The sequence below is a fragment of the Manis pentadactyla genome, chromosome 4 (genome assembly GCF_030020395.1).
Source record: "Manis pentadactyla isolate mManPen7 chromosome 4, mManPen7.hap1, whole genome shotgun sequence".
In the NCBI taxonomy this organism is placed as follows: Eukaryota; Metazoa; Chordata; class Mammalia; order Pholidota; family Manidae; genus Manis; species Manis pentadactyla.
Window position 1 is genome coordinate 58,600,344 of NC_080022.1, and position 19,059 is coordinate 58,619,402.

General features: G+C 42.5%; 1 protein-coding gene across 3 annotated transcripts in view; it reads right to left on the reverse strand.

Moving 5' to 3' along the window:
* Positions 1 to 15,380, reverse strand: part of ANKRD13C (ankyrin repeat domain 13C) — a 129,688-nt gene extending 114,308 nt beyond the window's left edge. For 2 of the 3 annotated variants that reach the window (XM_036890194.2, XM_057500319.1), the window contains exon 1: positions 14,103 to 15,380. In XM_036890194.2, the coding sequence (XP_036746089.1) occupies positions 14,103 to 14,547 (445 nt within the window). In that variant the 5' untranslated portion in view covers positions 14,548 to 15,380. The remainder of the gene's footprint in view (positions 1 to 14,102) is intronic. The other variant, XM_036890193.2, reaches the window with a different exon arrangement.
* Between the last annotated feature and the right edge of the window lie 3,679 nt (positions 15,381 to 19,059).

Here is a 19,059-nt window from a genome sequence, read left to right on the forward strand (position 1 = left end):
CTGGTAGATATGGCATTTAAAGTTTTTCATGCCCAAGAGGACGAGTACTCTCCTCCAATACGGGGATGATCTTTTACTTTGCAGCCACTCAAAAGAATGGCAAAACAGACTCGTGCCATAACAGCTGCTCTGCGGCTGGCTCATGGAGATCGTCGGGGTGTCCCTGAAGATCAACTCAAACCTCCAGGCCCTTGCTTTCGATGTGGCGAAGAAGGGCACTGGGCACGAAAGTGCCCCAACCAACCACGCAGACCAACCAGACCGTGCCCCAACTGCAGTAAGCGAGGTCATTGGACAGTAGACTGTCCACTAGGGGGTGGTCCTCCTCCAGCGGCAGAGCCCCGCAGGGGGAGGATGCCCTCAAAAGACTACACTTCAGACTTGCTAGGCATCCTCAAAGATTGAAGATGCCTGGACTCGGACACCCCGATCACCCTCGCTGAGCCCAGGGCCAAGCTGTGGGTAGCAGGTAAGCCCATCTCCTTCTTGGTGGACACGGGGGCTACCTACTCTGTTCTCCCCTCCTTTAAGGGGCCTTTGGACCCTGCCAAAGTCTCCATAGTTGGAGTCATGGGAACCCTCTCCAAGCCTTTAGAGACAGGCCCAGTGGCCTGCACCTTCCAAGGCATTGCATTTACCCATTCTTTTCTGGTCATGCCTTCCTGTCCTACTCCTCTGTTAGGAAGGGATTTGCTCTATAAGTTAGGAGCCTCTATTTCCCTCCCACCTTTTAAATGCCTACAGGATGCCTGAGACTCCCTCACTGCTTTGGTTGGCGAAGGGGAGTTAGATGACAGAGACCTGAGTCTCCCAACTTCCTGGGCTGCTGTCAATCCAGTAGTGTGGAACATCTCCATCCCTGTGGTGGCAACCCACCACACCCCAGTTTTAATATGCCTTAAAGACCCATCCCGCTTCCCTTCTTGGCCTCAATTTCCTATTTCACAGGCTCACCGAAGGGGACTGCAGCCTATTGTTAATCATCTGCTCTCACAGGGGCTTTTAGTGCCAGCTAACTCTCCATGCAATACTCCCATCTTGCCAGTAAAGAAGCCTTCTGGAGCGTATCGCCTAATTCAGGACCTCCGAATAATTAACAAGGCTGTTATTCCCTTACACCCAGTAGTGCCTAACCCATATACTCTTCTGTCTCTAGTCCCTACCAGTACCTCTCATTTTACTCTACTAGACCTTAAAGATGCCTTTTTCACTATACCTCTCCACTCAGACTCACAGCCACTATTTGCCTTTATGTGGGAAGACCCTGACACCTGTTGATCTAGACAATTAACCTGGACAGTTCTACCTCAAGGTTTTAGAGATAGCCCCCATCTTTTTGCACAGGCCCTGGCGGAAGACCTGTCGTGACATTCAATGGGCGAGAGTACTCTCCTCCAATACGTGGATGATCTTTTACTTTGCAGCCCCTCGAAAGAAGCCTCAGTTCTGGATACCACATCCCTTCTTAATTTCCTGGCAGACATGGGATACAGGGCATCCCCTGCCAAAGCACAGCTGTCTCTACCCCAGGTTACATAACTTGGGCTAACTCTAACTCTCACCATTAAAGCCCTAATGGCAGACCAAGCAACTGAAATTAAAGCTCTCCTGCCACTTAATTCAGGAGCAGAGATACTATCCTTTCTAGGATTAGTGGGGTTTTTCAGACACTGGGTGCCTAACTTTGCACTTCTGGCTAGACTGCTCTATGTGGCTGCTGCAGAGACTCCTACTGGGCCGCTAACTTCACCCACTGAAGTAGCTTCTGCTTTCAATCAATTGTGGGATGCACTGCTCTCATCCCTCCCCCCCCACCCCCGTTAATGCTCCCTGACTTAACTAAGCCCTTTACTTTATATACAGCAGAGAGGGCAGGAGTGGCCACCGGAGTGCTAGTACAGCCAGTGGGACCGGGGTGCCGTCCCGTTGCCTTTCTCTCCAAACAGTTAGATACCACCGCCAGAGGGTGGCAGCCTTGCCTTCGAGCCCTGGCAGCTGCGGGAAGTCTGGCCCAAGAAGCCCTGAAAGTAACGCTCCAATAGCCCATTACTGTGTATTCCCCACACTGGTTACAAGATCTTTTGAGTCACAAATCCCTGGCCTCCTTGAGTCCTTCCAGGGTACAGGAATTCCACCTTCTGTTTATTGAACATCCACAGGTAACCCTACAAGTCTCTCCACCCCTTAACCTAGCCTCCTTGCTTCCCGTCAGCGATCAGGTGGATCAGCCCACTCATTCCTATGTAGAGACTGTAGAGGCTCTTAGAAAACCTAGAGAAGGCCTACAAGACGTGCCCCTCGAGGACCCTGACTTGACCTTGTTCGTAGACGGAAGCTTGGTGAAGGGGAGTGACGAGGTGCGAAGGGGGGCCTATGCAGTAGTGACTCTGTCACAGGTGATAGAAGCAAACCTACTCCCATCTGAGACCACCTCCCAGAAAGCCGAATTAGCAACTCTTACCCGGGCATTACAGCTGGCAGCTGGGAAGAGGGTCACAATTTATACTGACTCTAAATATGCCTTCCTAATTACACACACTCATGCTGCAATTTGGAAAGAAAGGGGCTTCCTTACCACTAAGGGAACCCCAATCATTAACAGCAGGGCTATCAGCCACCTGCTACAGGCCCTACAGGACCCCAAGGAAGTAGCCATCATGCATTGTAAGGGACATCAGACTGGAAACAATCCAGTAATCAGAGGTAATGCGTTGGCAGATGCCACGGCCCGACAGTTAACATCCGGTTCTGGGCAACCCTCTGTGCTGTTTCTTTCCCCCTCTCTATTGCCCTAATACCCCGATGACGAACGGCAACTGCTTCTACATCAAGGGGGGACGTTGGGAGATCAGAGATGGATATATCTCAGTGGACGGATTGCCCTCCCCCAACCCAAGGCAGAGATATCATATCCAAAATTCATCAGTTTCTACACATTGGGCCGGAAGCCATGTACCGGTTTCTCTCCCCAATATTTGCCCATTATGGTCTCCACAAGGCCATAGATTAGGTGCACCAGACCTGCACTACTTGTCATTGCGTCTCGTCTCAAGGTGCTCTGAAGACCCAGATGGCCCTCCACCAGATGAGAGGAACAATCCCCGGACAGGACTGGCAGGTCGATTTCACCCACATGCCTAAGCATAAAAAGCTCTGGTATTTACTAGTTCTGGTTGATACCTTTTCAGGGTGAATTGAAGCCTTCCCCACCAGCCAGGAAACAGCCTCGGTAGTGGCAAGGACATTGGTGGCACATATCATCCCCCGTTTTGGCCTGCCTGCCTTGCTACAGTTGGACAACGGGCCTGCTTTCATCTCTCGGGTCACTCAGCTAACAGCCAAGGCTCTCAACATCACCTGGAACCTCCATATACCCTATCACCCCCAATCATCGGTTAAGGTCGAAAGGGCTAACAGTCTCCCCTAAAGGACCAACTAACTAAGCTGTCTCTAGAGGTAAAGCTCTCATGGCCCAGTCTTCTCCCCATCACTCTCACTCTGCTGCGTGCTGTCCCCCGGGGACCAGCTGGACTAAGCGCATTTGAGCTGATGTATGGCAGGCCCTTCTTACTAAACACAGGCCTGCCCGATACCTCTCCTCCTTTAGCCTCCTACCTTCCTTACCTTACACTGTTGAGACATCTTCTTAGCGAACATGCAGACCAGCTCCTACCCCAACCTATGTCACCCAACAACCCAGGAGACATAGCAATCCTTCAGCCGGGAGATGAGGTACTCCTAAGAGAACTCCAGCCAAAATCTCTCCAACACCGCTGGACAGGGCCTTATACAGTAATCCTCACTATGCCCTCAGCAGTCAAACTGCATGGGCATTCCTCCTGGTATCACCTTTCTAGACTCAAATGGGCACCCAGACACGATGATTGGGTGTCTTGTGAAGTGGGTCCTCTTAAGCTGCAGGTTAGTCATGTCAAGTACAACCAGCCAGATGAATAGCCCGGTAGTCTCCAGGCAGAGTTATTCTGCATGGAAATTAAAGCTCCAAACTAACTCTTCATGGAATTAACTGAGAAGTAGGCACCCAAAGTTGCCCACGTGTAGGTCAAGCACTGATTCAAATACCAGTACACACAGACATCTTAAACACTTTCTCAAACCCTACGCTGTGCTTTCTGTATACCAAATCTCTTATACATGTGTTTTCCAGTCCGACAGGTATGGGGGATGTCATCCTGAATTAGACACATGTAGAGTTCATGCAGTAGAAAAAACAGTAAGAGGAGTCTCTGACAACATGTTCTTCAGAATACAAGATAAGCTATACATTACCATTAGTGACCCATGGGATCCACGCTGGGAAAAAGGAATACAGGGTAAGCTACACGATAGTTACCAATGGTCACCACAGGGCACAGTATACATCAAGAGAGAATGGGCCACTGTAAATCCCACCCTCACGGAAGTTCTAAACACGCAGGCACAGGTATCAAGTAATATTCTAAAAACAGAACTGGCACTAAAACTGAAGATTCAGTCGTACCCCTACCCAACTCTCTACGACCAGCAGGAGCACCGCTTTCCTGGGCTGGAGTCATTAGAAAAACAGTGCCGTTTCTTAAATGCTTCACATATCCTCAGCAATGTGTCTGATTGTTTCCTCTGTGCCTCCCTCCAACGCCCCCCGATGGCGGCAGTTCCTGTTAGTTTTTTCCAGGCTCAACCAGTAAACTCCTTTGAAAAAGACTGCGGCCTCCCTTTAAGCGAAGTACGGATGTGGAAAACGAGCCTTCAGCCCAAAGCTTGACATAGGTCCGGGGCCACCAGAAAACGGCGCAAAGAACCATCGTCCCCACTGACCTGCTACCTGACCCAGCATTCCACCATCTCAGAATTGTCGATGGGAAGCCAATGCCGACGATGGGTAACCATAGACCCTCCAATCTCCCTTCAAGGGGACGGGTTCTTCTGGTGCAATAATACACTTACCCAATGCATCAACAGCACCACAGTAGGACCCTGCTTTTCAGTGATGCTGGTGTTCCAACTAACATTGTACAGCAAACCTGAGGTAAGACAGGCATTAGACCAATGGTCTATAAATCAAAACACTAGACAGAAGAGGGCGGTTTTTCTACCTGTGCTAGCGGGAGTGAGCCTAGTTACTGCAGTGGCTGTAGCCGCCACAGGGGCAGGAGCGTTAGGCCATAGCTTAGTCAGCTCTCAGGGTCTAGCAAGTCAATTAGCAGCATTAGACGATAGAGTGAGCCTAACCTTGGGAGAAACCTCAACCACTCTTATTTCCCTCCAGTGGCAACTTACTTCCCTTGCCCAAGTCACCCTTCAAAACAGACGGGCTCTAGATCTGCTTACTGCAGAAAAGGGCGGAACCTGTATTTTCTTGTAGGAAGAATGCTGCTACTGTATCAATGAGTCTGGAGTTGTAGAACAAAGCATAATAAAACTACAAGAACTACAAAAAGACCTCCAAAAAACACGAGTACCTGAAGGCAGCCCTTATGGGTGGCTTCAGTCTCCCATAATGGCCTGGCTAATGCCTCTGCTAGGCCCCTTAATAACAGTTTGTGGTTACTCTTAATTGTCCCATGTGTTTTCAAGTTCATTCAACAGCGCATGGCAGAAATTTCACACATAAAAGTTAATCAACTGTTGCAGCACAAGTATTTGCCCCTCCCAACTAGGCCTCCTCCAGCTGTCAACCAGCCTTAACCCCCCCATGACGCCCCTTGTCAGCTGGAAGTAACCAGATCAAGTCGGCGCCCATTATGACCAAAAGGCTAGAATGTAAGGCTGGAGGCACCAGGGGAGGGGTGAGCCTGCTGGACAAGCTCAGGCCTCACCAAACAAGGCAAAGAGACCGACAGGTTCCGGTCTGACAACATTCCAGAAACTGATCAGATAAACATTCCTAACTAGAGCCCTCCCCCAAGCTAGAAGAGTAGTGGTAACTTTCCAATACCTGGCTAAAGGCCAATGAGAGGCCCCCTACATACCCTAGGTGAGCCAATCCTCGCGCCACTATATACCTTTGATCTCCCTCCCCCTACTTTCTTTAAAAACTTGCTGCCTGCCCTGCTGGGCATGACTTTCCCAGCCTCCATTTCTGTAGACTGAGAAACCTCACCCAGGAATTGTGTTCAAATAAACTACCTGGCCCTTTGTTGCCTCTCTTCGCCTGCTTATTTTGGCTAGAATTTATCTTAACAGACCTATTACATAATTTTGTAACATCATGCACTGATCTGAAACATACTAAATTGAGTTGTTATGCAGATCTTCCAAATGTCAACACTTAGCACTATACAAAACCAAAAAAAATCGTATTTGGTAGTATCACCAATCTGACCAGAACAGTCTAAGCTGTCAAGCTTAGAGTGACACACATATTTTCCAAATGTTAATTTTTTATTCAAAGTTTGAATTTTTTCATTGGCAACAAATACTGTCAATTGTGTTCCTTGAATTCACAGGCTTGTTTAATTCATCTTCCAGAAAAATGCCTGCCGAATATCCGGATTGGAATAATCATAGTTTGTCTACATGATATTCTTTCAGGTAAAAATGGTATTCCATGATAAAAGCAGCTAGTTTGGCTTATTAACTCGAATTACTCACATTTCCCTTTATTTTCCCCTTTAGTAGGTAGCAGAAGAGCATCATACATAATGCACAGTATGTCATTAAGAATATAAAAAAGATAGGTACTCAAGATTAAGCTTAATAAAATTAGTCATTTCTACAGTTTCAGCAAAGACATTAGGTAAAATTGGCTTTCTTTCTTTTTTTACTGCCAGTACATGGCTGTGAATAATACAGGACTACTAACAGTTTGGTGCCTTGATTCATGCTAACGCTTTTACCTACCACTGCCTTCGTACCATTAGTGAAAATGTTTGCACAATAGAAAAAAGCAAACAATAACTTTGTATTATCACTTCATATGGTACCTATATAGGGAGAAAGCAGGAAATCACATGCACTGAAAGCAACATAGAGCCAGCTTTGAGACATCAAGTCCCATTCAAGCAAGCAGGAAAAAAGAGTATTTTTATTTTCTCTCATAAATGGTACTACACACATTTATGTTAAACAAATGCACATATTATTAGTGACTCCAAACCATCATGTACTCCTAACCAGCCTCACCTTCTCACTTTCATGGCTACCCTCACTTACTATACAGCATGTTAAATTGACCTTTGACCATCCCAGTGTCTATCATAGAGCAAGCAAAGTGAGCCTTAAAAACCAGATCATGTCACTCCTCTGCTCCAAACCCTCAAATAGCTTCTTATGTTGCTCAGAGTAAAATCCTTAACAATGGTCTACAAAGGTTCTAAATGCTTGCACACCCTGCTACCTCTCAAATATCCTATCTCCTACCAATCTCACCCTTGTTCCAGCCACACTGGCCTACTTCTTATCCCTGGAGCATGGTACCTTTGCATTTGCTATTCTCTGCCTGAAATTCTGTTCTACTAGATATCTGCTCCCTTATTTTCTTTATGTAGGTAACTGCTTAAATTTATCTTATCATTGATGTCTTCCCTGACCTTGATCTCAATGAAATAATTACTATCTCACTTACCCTATACTCCCAGAACTCTATCCTACTTACTCTTCTTTATTTTACTCCGTAATATTTATCACTATCAGTCATACCATACATTTATCATTTTATTATTTATCTTCCTCCATTAGAATGTAAGCTCCATGAGAGCAGGGACTTTATCCATTCTGTTCACCACTGTAATGCCAGCACCTAAAACACTGTCTATCACATATTAGCTCAGTATATACCTGTGACATGAAGGAAATGAATGAACAAAGGGGGGCTGGGGAGGGAGCTATGAAGAGCCATTAGAATAGTATCAAATTCTGTTTTTACTCTCTAAAAAGCATTTCACCTAGAACAATGCAGGTCTCCACATGATTCTGTATAAAGCCAACCAAAACATACACACACGTAAGAGGATATGCAACACAGCAAAGGTAGTTTTACAGAACTCAGTACAGTGCTAAGTGAGAGACAGCATTCATTAACATGCCTGGAAGACATCTACAGCCAAGAATTCAAACACACTGAACCAAGGTGCACCAGTAGCAGACTAGAGCTGACTTATAGGACAGCCAAATAAATGTAACCCTTTAGCAGACTGGCAGGCAGTATAAATTCAAGTATCAGATAAAACCTCAATTCAAGTCTTATATAAACCTAAAAAAAAAAGAATTCTGCTGAAAGGCATTTAACACCAAAAGCAAGAGCAAGATTTTGATATTAATGAGTATTACTGTTATATGAGCCTTCAGAAATATTTTCAAATACAGTCTTCCACTTGAGAATATCACACCATAAGAGGTGGATATTATGCCTACTTATTTCAGCAGTTAAGTAAGTAGTATAATTTCATAAAAACCAGTTGTTTGTAGAAAAGCATGATCTCAAACTGACATAATGATTCCAATATAGAGATAGCCCTCTAGCTTTGCAGATAACCTTTGGGATTTCAACCAGAGTAAAAGTCTCAAGAACAGATGAAATTCAATTAAACCACACAGTTAAACCTCACATATCCTGATAATTAACACCATCTGTAATATTCAAATAAAAAGACCTTTTCCCTTTTCCTAGACACTTTTACATGTTTCAATCTTCCCCTAAAACTGATGTTCCATCTCTCCCTCAGTGAAACAACTGGTATATGAACAGGAACATACTGTCCAACCAGCCCCCAACCAATTTTTGAGGAATAACATTCATTTTCCAGAACCCAAAGCATCCTGACAATTACACTGTATTCTGCATTAGACTTGTTTTACTTAAGAATGACATTAACTTCGTGCAGGCATATCGCCTAGAACTTAATTCTCCATTGAGTTCTCCAGAACTCTCCTGCCTCATTGAGGATGCCCAGGACACAACATCACCAGTAACTGCTCATTTCTGCTTCCTTTTTTGCCAAAGTTGAAAGGTTGGGGTTCTTACTCCTATTGTAGCTCAGCAAAGGAAGGGATAAAAGAGGATTCACCCCTGCCTCTTAAAAGGAAGCCCTGCAGAGGAAGCTCTATAGATATGTTCATATCACCATTGTTAGTGGTAGGTCACACTCTAGTGCTAATGATGATGCCATCAGGAAACACAGTCACTTTACCCAAGGACAGTCCTACTGTATTCAAGATGCACAAGGGGAAAGAAGTGAAAGCAAGAAGGTCATATTCATACAGTCATGAGGATCAACTGAATCAACCCTGATAGATCACTGGAGTGACAGATTTCACTGCCAAATCACCCTTGTAATTAGTGAAGGTACAGAGCACTTTAATAGGTTACCCTGGACCTCCAAAAACAACATTTTTCTATGGGAAACTGAGGTCTGCCTTTCAAAAACAAAGTTCAGAAAAGATTACAAAACATGAGGACAATAGATACAAAACTATTAGTGTTCTTTTAAAGATATGTCATCATTTTAACCTTAATTTGGCAAAATCATTCACCTGAGGCTTAGTTCAAGATTGTTTTGCCATGCAAAGCTTTGCTTTACAGTCATCTCATCTCAAACAGACATACTGTGCATTATTCTATTGCACTGACCATCATGGAGATTTTAGTGACAAAAAGGCAGAGAAAATAATACCAAAAGGAAAAGATTTACATAGAATAAGCCAGAGTAAGCATACCCTGGGGGCACCAGATTATCATATTGCCTCAATTCTCAAATGTACATTTTTAATCTTTCTGAAATTAAGATATTTTAAAATCCCTGTCTGAAGAAATCCACCAGCTACCACGTAGAGATGTTACACATGTTAACCATTTCACTGAGTTACCTGCATTGGCAGGAATACCCTGAATTGAATTACAACTTAAATTTGAAATCTCTAGTCACTCAATATGTGAAATAGTTTCAAGAAGACTAGATTTCAACTCAGTAAAAGTGAAAATTAACTGTATAGAGAACATGGCTTATCACATGCTAGTCAGTGTAATTAAAGACAGTAGAAACAGCCAAATTTCTCAGAGTATATCAGAAACTTTTCACATCTAGGAAAGGCTGGTTTCAGCAATTCATCTATCAAGGATTTTCATCACTCTGGCACCAAAAGCTTCTGACTAATGTCCAAAAGAAGGTATTTCACTTCCAAGGATATTTAACTCAATGAAGGGGAAAAAACAAAATTACAAGTTTAACAAATAGGAAATGCAGTCAAAATCAAGAAAGTCTTCTATATGCCTCACAAGCATTCTCAATTTTAAAGGTGTGAAGTAAAAATCATGAGCAACAATTATAAAAATAGCATGTCACCATAATGTTTTAACTACCAATGGCAAAAAGTGATTCAGAAAAATCTTTACACTCAATGTAACAAAAGGCTTAGTCTTAAATTGTTATTATGTACTAAAGAAAAAAGTGGTATATAACTAAAGATAAACTAATGATATAGTTTAATAAGTTTGTGTACATTTAATGTACTGTATCTTTTTCCCTATGAAAAAAGTTGTTACTAAATATATGAGTCACGATCATTTGTCATATTTGAACACAGTATAAACATAATGTGTTATGGTTACCACTGTATTTAACTTATACTTCAAAATATATGTTTGGATCCAAATACAATATTCCTCATTTATGGCTTAGAGAAGCAGTTCATACTCAACGAACATTTTACCACACACACACACACACACACACACACACACACACACACACACACAAGCTGTATCCTTGCTTCTATTCAATTAAGGTCAGTAATTTATAAATACACGTCTATTCACACACCCCAAAAAAAGTCTGTCTAATCAGAGATCACTGAAAACTGAACAAGCTAATGAACAGTGAGCTAAACAGTGACTCAATTAGAATCCAATAACTTTCCAGCAAGGCAGAATTATAGATCAAAACTAACAAGGTACAATTTAATAAATATAAAGTCCTATTTGGGGGTTAAAAAAATAACACAAGAAGGGATGGAATGGAAAGACTTGTGAAATAACTATGAAAAAATTAACGTACTCCTGCACTGAGTTACTTAGTGTGTGCTTTTTTAGTAATATACATTACTAAATGTGTATTGCTTAGAGCAATAAATACAGTCTCCTTTATAAAGTCATTGCTTATGAGGCTACCACAGCTCCATCACTAAGCTTAGTTATGGGCACCTCAAAGGGTTAACTAATCCTCAAAAGGAGGAATTAACTAGAGTTTCAGTAAAAGAAGATGATTAAGATGCTCATTTACTTAACATACTTATATAGTATTTACTGTTTCAGGAATTATTCTAAACACTTTATAAATCATGTCATATGAGGAATGGATACAGAACTTAAGGCTATTTAACCTAAGATAAGGAGAACATGACAGCTCTTGTCAAATAGCTAAAGGGCTAACATGTAGACAAGATAGCCCATTTATTTGTGCCATTATATAAAAAAGAAACAGGACAAATGAGAGATTTGGACTCTTGAGAGCTGTCTAATGGCAGATTCTCGCAATAAGGCTACTATAAGAACTAAATGAAAAAGCATGTATCAAAGAACTTTGTGGTAAATTGCTACATATTCATTTTTTGAATTGACTTCTTTGCATACAGTGGGTCCTGATCAATAGAAATATTTGCAAAGAGGTTAATTATGGATGTTGGAGTCCTAGCTATTAATCCTAGCTATTCAATTTCCAGTTTTACAAATTTAGCAAAATTTCCTTGCATCGCTAGGCTTCACTTTCCTCACCTTTAAAATAAGAACAGAACTATCTGCTTTGCAGGGTTATTGTGAGAATTAAATGCAATATAAAGTGTACCTATGATAATGATCATCATCATCACGTTGTGGAAGGAATCTCTCTAGAGTGAATATTTAACAATATGATATGATGTGGTATGACTGTATGGCTCTGCTATGCACCAGTATGAGTATATGATTCTGCTATGCAGTTATCACATTGTAACAATCCATATATAATATATAGCTTGTTTTAGTTTGGGTGACATAAAAAACACTTATCTTTTGTAATTTGGAGAGAAACCTACTCTTAAAAGTTTCCAGGTTGGTAAAGTATCAAGAGTAAAAGTGATATAACACGGAACTTATGCAGCTACAGGGAAAAAGGGGATTAAAGATGTAGCACAATAAGTAGAAGCGACTTCCTAGGAAACCTTCACTGCAGATGATAATGTATATTGCAAAGGAAATTACAGTTACTGTTGCCACAGGTTTGTGAACCACTGGTTACATTAATCAGAAATACCAACAATATTAAGGCAGTTAAGTACAATGTAAACATTTGGTATATCAAGGCAATTTAAAAAGTGAATTTCAGTGGACTATAGACAAGAGTTTAAAGGTATTTAGGATTCTAATTACTGTGAACAGAATTTGTACTTTCAGAAACCAACTCCTACATGCTGGATTACAGAACATGGAAATTCAATAATCCTGCAACTCGGCACCTGTGATCAACCAAGAAAATCAGTTCTAACATACTACACTTAGTATTTTGACAGTCATAATCACCTATCTCTTCTTTCAAAAGGAATTAACTATCAAAAGGGAACTTTCACTGTTTTCAGGGACATTTCAAGGTAATGTAACTATATTTTAAAGGCAATGGTAGAAAGATGAAACATATACATAGCTACTACGAAGACCAAATCGGAAAAACTTCCTAACAGATGACTAATAAATCAAATAAACAACACATCTCCCACTAAAAACTGTCTCCCAAAGGGTTTGAATATAATTACCATCAACAAACTATCATATGCTTATTACATTATGCATAAATAAATTGAATGTAGGAATGAAAAAATAGGCATAGCTTTGAGGACCTTTTCTGGGGATTTAACTAACCATAAATTACAGGAAGTGTAACTGTTATTACAATAGTGTAAATTCAGAATATAAATGCAGTTGTTTGGAGAGTTCTACAGCTAGTAGAAATTTTACTCTTTTTTCATCTTAATTTTTGCCCTAATTCTTTATGATAAGCCTAGAGTCCAATGGAATTAAAGGAGTTTATTCCACTGGCAAGCATTTCCTTAACGTGTTATATTTTATGCACAGACTTGAGTATGTTCTAACTGAATGTATGCAATAGTCATGGTCTGTTAAAAGCAGAGCTATTGACAATATTGGCTACCCAGTTTTAAATGGCCTATTAAATTTTAAAATATGTGTTTACATTGGTTTTCCTTAGTATAACTTACTGCTCCTTAAAAATCAACTCACATTATGTTTTTGAACAAAGCGAACAGAAAAAAACTGGCTGAGTTAGAATAAGGCAAAAAAATATAAATACAGTCCTGGAATAACAAATAATACTATAACATGTCCAACAAGCTACAATTAAGTTACTATGAACAATCATAGTATATTTAGTCAGTCATCAAGATGAAACATTACTATTACCAATTATTTATGTAAAGCAAGTAAAAAACTCAAAACTATACTCCCAACATTTTAGTTACTCAAAAGTCACTTCACTAACTCTAGGTATCAAATGCCAACAGATTACTACTGTGTGGCTTTGAGAAATCAAAGCATTCTATATTCCTTCTTACATGCAGAGTGTAGAAACTTTGTATCAAACTAAGTTTCCTGAACGCAGAAAAAAAATAATAAAGGACAACCTGATGGTGCGTAGAAATCACAACCAGTTGCAGTCAAGTTGGGATCTGTTTGTACCATGGTAATGAAAGTAGGTGGGGGCAATTTATATGTTTGAAACTCAAGACTCCAAGGTGGGACTGGGGGAGAGGAAGAAAAGATTCACAGTTCCAAAAACAAAGGAAGGAGGTCAGGTTGGATGAGAGGCAACCTAAAATTTCTTATAGTCAAAAATCAACACATCGAAGGCCTATGTCAAAAATAAACAAAACAGCTTCTCACAGAAAACTTTTAAGTGGGCAAGGAGGAAACATTCCTTTGCACCCACAAGAACCAATCCCCTTACCACTGGCATGCTATTATGGAAACGGTCATGATTTACAGACATTTGGCCCGGATGACGGTCAAAAGAGAGGAAAGAGAGATCTGTTGGAGAAGAGCCTAGGATTCCATAGGCCTGGGGAGGCACACCCTAAGTTCAGGGAAGGAGAGGTGGAGAGGGGCGATCACTCCTCACCGTGATTATCTTTCTGCCCGATATTGTGCGTGCGGATGAGAGAGGACAGTCTCCTCACATCCCCCTTGAAGACGCACTCGTGCACCGGGTAGTGTGCGGGGCAACTGCCTCCATCTACGACGAGAGCAATGGGATTGGTGCCCGCTAGAAGAGCCGGGGACTGGGAGGTGGTAGTCACGGAGGAATTGTGCAGTGGCAGGGCTGGGGCGCCGGGGGGGTTGGAGGAGACCGGAGCTGTCTTCAGCTGCAGCCGGTGGTGATGGTTACTGAAGATCTTATGACAGGCTTTGCCTCCCTTGCCGCTGCCTCCAGTGCCAGTCCTGCCTCCGGTAAAGGTGCCGCCGAGGGCAGCCGCCGCTTCCTCATCCCCGGGCTCCAGCAGGTCCCCCTCTTCCTTGCTGGGCTTGTGATCCCTCCGCAGTGAGCGGATCTTCTCCCCGGTCATCGCCCCCAGGGGCAAAGAGGGGATCGGGGAGGCTCACCGCGGGCGACGGAACTGGCGCTGCGGCGGCACAAGGCGATTAGAGCGGCGGCCGGGAGCCTCCAGCGCAGCATGAACTCCCAGAGCGCCCCCGAGCCCGGGACAAACGCATCTCCCAGACGAAGAGCCGGCTCTCGCCTAGGCACCAAGGACGCGCGCTCGCTGGGGGGAGCTAGAGCTCAGGTGCCCACGAAACCAGGATCCCTGACCCGCCGCCGCCGCCACTGCCTCACACGGAAAAACAGGGCACAGCCATCTTACCCTGGCTTCTCTCGCGAGAGCTCCCCCGGGAGGGAGGAGGGAGGAAACACCGCGATAAGTGAGCTGCCTGCTCCCTCCGTCGGACCTTCTATTAGCCCAGAGTAGCCAAGCACCGGCGCTGCCGGAGCTGGAGTGTCTGAGCTGGGAGACTGAGCTTTGGCACTTCTGGCGTCGGCGGTCTGAAACCTTAGCCTGCGTTTGAGATGCTCGACGCACGTTATAAACAATGACTTATACCCTCCGATGTCTAGGCCTCCCGCAGGGAGTCAGACTGACGCCACTGCACTCAGGATATTGTGGGGAAGTTGGGGTTCCTATGGCCAGGATCCTCACTAAACTTAAACCACCTGATGATGTAACTGGCCTGTTGCTAGGCTACCGCTTCCACACCTTTAGGCAATAAGCTGTTACTGTACTATGTAGAGAGCTCGGCCAGGTGCTCTGGGTGGAGGCAGAGACGCTTGTGCTCGACCTACCGCCGGGAGAACAAGCCGGGTAATAAACCCTTTCACCCCAAAGAACGTTTTGCTGTCAATTTCTTTGGTCACATTGAATCCATAGCAAACTTGCCCGGGGCTGAAACCCATTGGCAAGACAGATATGATGTCAGGAGATGATTCGCTCGACACTCATTCAGTAAGCATTTACTAATCATCTACTTTGTGCCAGACACTCAGCTAGTAAATTTATTAAACACCACTCCTGGCTCCAAGTTGCTCAGCAGAGGAGAAGACACGCGATTGTATACAATATTTAATTGCTAAAGTAATTAAGTGGCTGCGTGGAAGTGGGTTGCACAAAGGAGGGACAAATTTTAGTGCTGGGGTGTCATAAAAGTCACCATAGAAGAGTTTAGGAACTGACCTTGGAAAACAGGCTATCCAGCAGCAGGGAGACGAGAAATCACTCAAGTATTTGTTGGATGAATGGATTTGGGGCAGGCGTCAAGAGTTAAAGAATGGGAAGTGGACGCTGGAAGGACGATAAATAATAATTGTCTAACTGGAATCTCACCGGACTAATTCATGAACAACCTCCACCTAGCGTCAAATTCTTAAGAAACGTAAATCTGCCATCCATAAAACCTTTACAAAATAAGTAAAGTTATGAGAAACCGAAGGGGAGGGGAATTAGTATAACGTCTTAATGATCTTCCTTCACCTAGTTATCCCACCAAAGTCCCATTTACTTTGACAGCTGCTTCTCTAAAATATCTTTTCTCTTAAGCTTTATTACCACCTCCATCCTGTCACAGAAAAATAACGTGGGAACTGGCATCTTCCCATCCTCTGCTGCCACTCATATTTTCACTTCCCATCTTCTTTCAAATCTATTCAACCCATTTTTTTTGCACTGTTCTTTCTCTTCTTTTTTTTTGTAGGTGTGAGAATTGTTCCAATTGTATTCAAGCATTATCCAAGCAGAACCCAAAGGATCTTACTCAGAAAGCAAGAGAAACTTAACACATACACAGAAATATGTTGTTCTTCCACAAGGGCCAATAGCCTCCAGGACAAGAGAGATATGAAGAAGCCAAATCTTGCAGTACTTTCTTTGTATGTCATTTGAAAAATGTAGGCTTTATCCCACAAGAAATGGATAGCCTTTAGTTATGCTAAACAGGAGAATAGCATGAGATTTGACTTCTAGAAAAAATAACTCATACTTTAGAAGAGTATATATCAAGAACAAAGTACAAAAGGGCTACTCTGCAGACAAGGAACCTGAGAGACTACCACAAAAATCAAACAATAATAATAAAAAATATGTTAATATACACAAGTAAAATTCTGGTAGAATACATGCATTACACAGAGTTAAGAGTTGTTTTCGCTGATAGAATTGCTAAATGGCCCATTGCTTGCATTGCTTGAATTTCTTTTTAAAGAGAAAAAGTATTACTTTTTATTAGGAGACAGATCTGGGTTAACATTCAGGAGTTCTCATTACACAGTTATTGCTGCCACAGAAGTCAATGAGTTTCTGAAGAGTGTATAGAGTAAGAATTTAAGGTCCAGTTTAGAAAAAAACACCCATATATAAAGGATGTGTATAGGAATCATGGCCTTATTATCTCCTACCCAACACCATTCTGAATTAGGTGTCCCTCTGAGACAGGGACCATGGGTATAGTCAGAGTAGGTTGAGGGCCTCCAGAAAAAGCAAGGCAGGATATTTGCAGTCAGAGCAACATGCAAGGAAACCCCCTACTAGAACTCTGTGTTAAACATTCAGCTCTAGAATCATTCTTCGAGATCAGTTAATGTACCCCAGATAAAGAAGAGTAGCACATGTTTTTATTATGCCAATCATTTATAATCATGTGTAAGATTCACTTTAACATGCTAAAAGGCCCAGGCCTCTGTGCTGTCTTTCCTCCCTCAGATCTGATGAAGTGATTTTGCAAACTAGGCAAACTAATTTAGCACGCGGGCCCAGCCATAAATGACACAGTAAAAAGCCAGAAGGATTCCACCTTAAAGATAAGATTGCATTATAATACCAAGAAGTTAAGACGTTAGAAATTTTTAATTTACTCTTTAGCAAACAATACCTCAACCCACCTTGGGGCCTGAGCATGTGGCCTTGTTTCATATGCCCCCAGACCAAGATGCTGGTATCTCAGGGAGAAATGATCAGAGGAAGTTGCTTGTGTTAATTCTAAATATTCAGAGACTACCTAACAAGTCCATACCCCTAAACTTTTTTTCATATTCTCAAAAATCCTCAACTACCTATAAAACCCCTAGACAACGCACCACCCAGGACTCTCTTGTCCCCTTCTGGCGTGAGCTAGGAACTCTGTCCTTTCACTTTATCTCTAAATAAAAGCCTGTACCTTGCTCTCCTACCTTGAGTGTCTGTGAAGCTCATTCTTCGGCTTCGTGAACAAGAACTCCGGCATCACCTCCTTGCCTTCTTTCTGATTTCCCCTTTTAACTTTTGCGTGCCTCTTTGATACTCTTGTCTGCCTCCACTAGTCCTTTAAGCTCTCAGACTATTGGAACTATGTGTATTTCTGCCAGATGCCCAGTTACTTACAGGTAGTGAAGTAGTGAATGCTTGATATTAATAATAGACAGTTGTTGAATTAATTAGAACATAAAACCCCAAAGTATCCACACTGTACCAAGAGAACTGTACCAGACACTAAACAAAATAATCCTAAACTGCCTACACTGAAACGGACTACTACTCTCTTGGATTCTAATGTGAGACCTAAGAGTAAATACAACATTTTGGGATTTTTTTTTTCATTTACAAATAGCAGTAGATGCCACTGAAATTGTCTTAAAGGAATTTATTGACTTATGTAGCAGACAGGCACAGAAGTGTGTTCTCAACAGGGGTCTCCTCCAAACCTCACCCCCGTTTCCCACTGTCTAGCAGGGCGCCACCCGCTGTTTGGACAGAGGCGAAGCTTCTTCCAAGATAGCTGCCAGCTGTAATGCCTCTGGCCTCCTCTCCAGGGGCAGAGGGAGTCTCCGCGGCCACAGAAGTCTTGACTTTCATAAGAGGACCCTGTCCAATCCTGTGTCCAGGGGAGTGCTGATCGGCTCACGCCTGGAACCAAGTCCTCCAACTGCAAAACTATTTCATAAAGGGAATGAGCTGGAAAGATGATGGGGAGACAAATACAAGGGTGGTCAGCAAAAATGCTACATGCCAACTTAAAGTGGGATTTTACCTGAAAAGAAACTTACCTGTTGTCACGCTGTCTTGGCTTCATTATGATGAAATGCATTGTGATTATCAATTACATTATTATGTGAGGAGTAAACAACTTCACCATTAGACAACATATTTACTTTTTAATTTAAATGCTATCGAGATAGAATTCAGTCCAACAACTCAACTATGTAACTCAACTACTGAATTTACCAGATAATAATCTGGTCCTATAGACTAGCACTTCTTAATTTCCCTTCTGATGTGTCTAAGAATCCAAATAATTGATTTGTCATGAATAGCAGAAAGAAATACCTTCCGATAAGTGGCTGCCTTACATGCTCACTAGCATCTATCAATGACTAGAGGATTAAGCTAGTTCTAAGAATGAATTTTTCTGAATTTTGGTGGAAATGCATACATCTCTATTGGCTTTAGACAAAACACCTAATCCCCATCCTTGTGTCCTCATTTAATAAGAGCAATAGTATCACAGTATGAAACAGAATGTACTGTACAAAATAATAAAATCTCACAGGTTATACT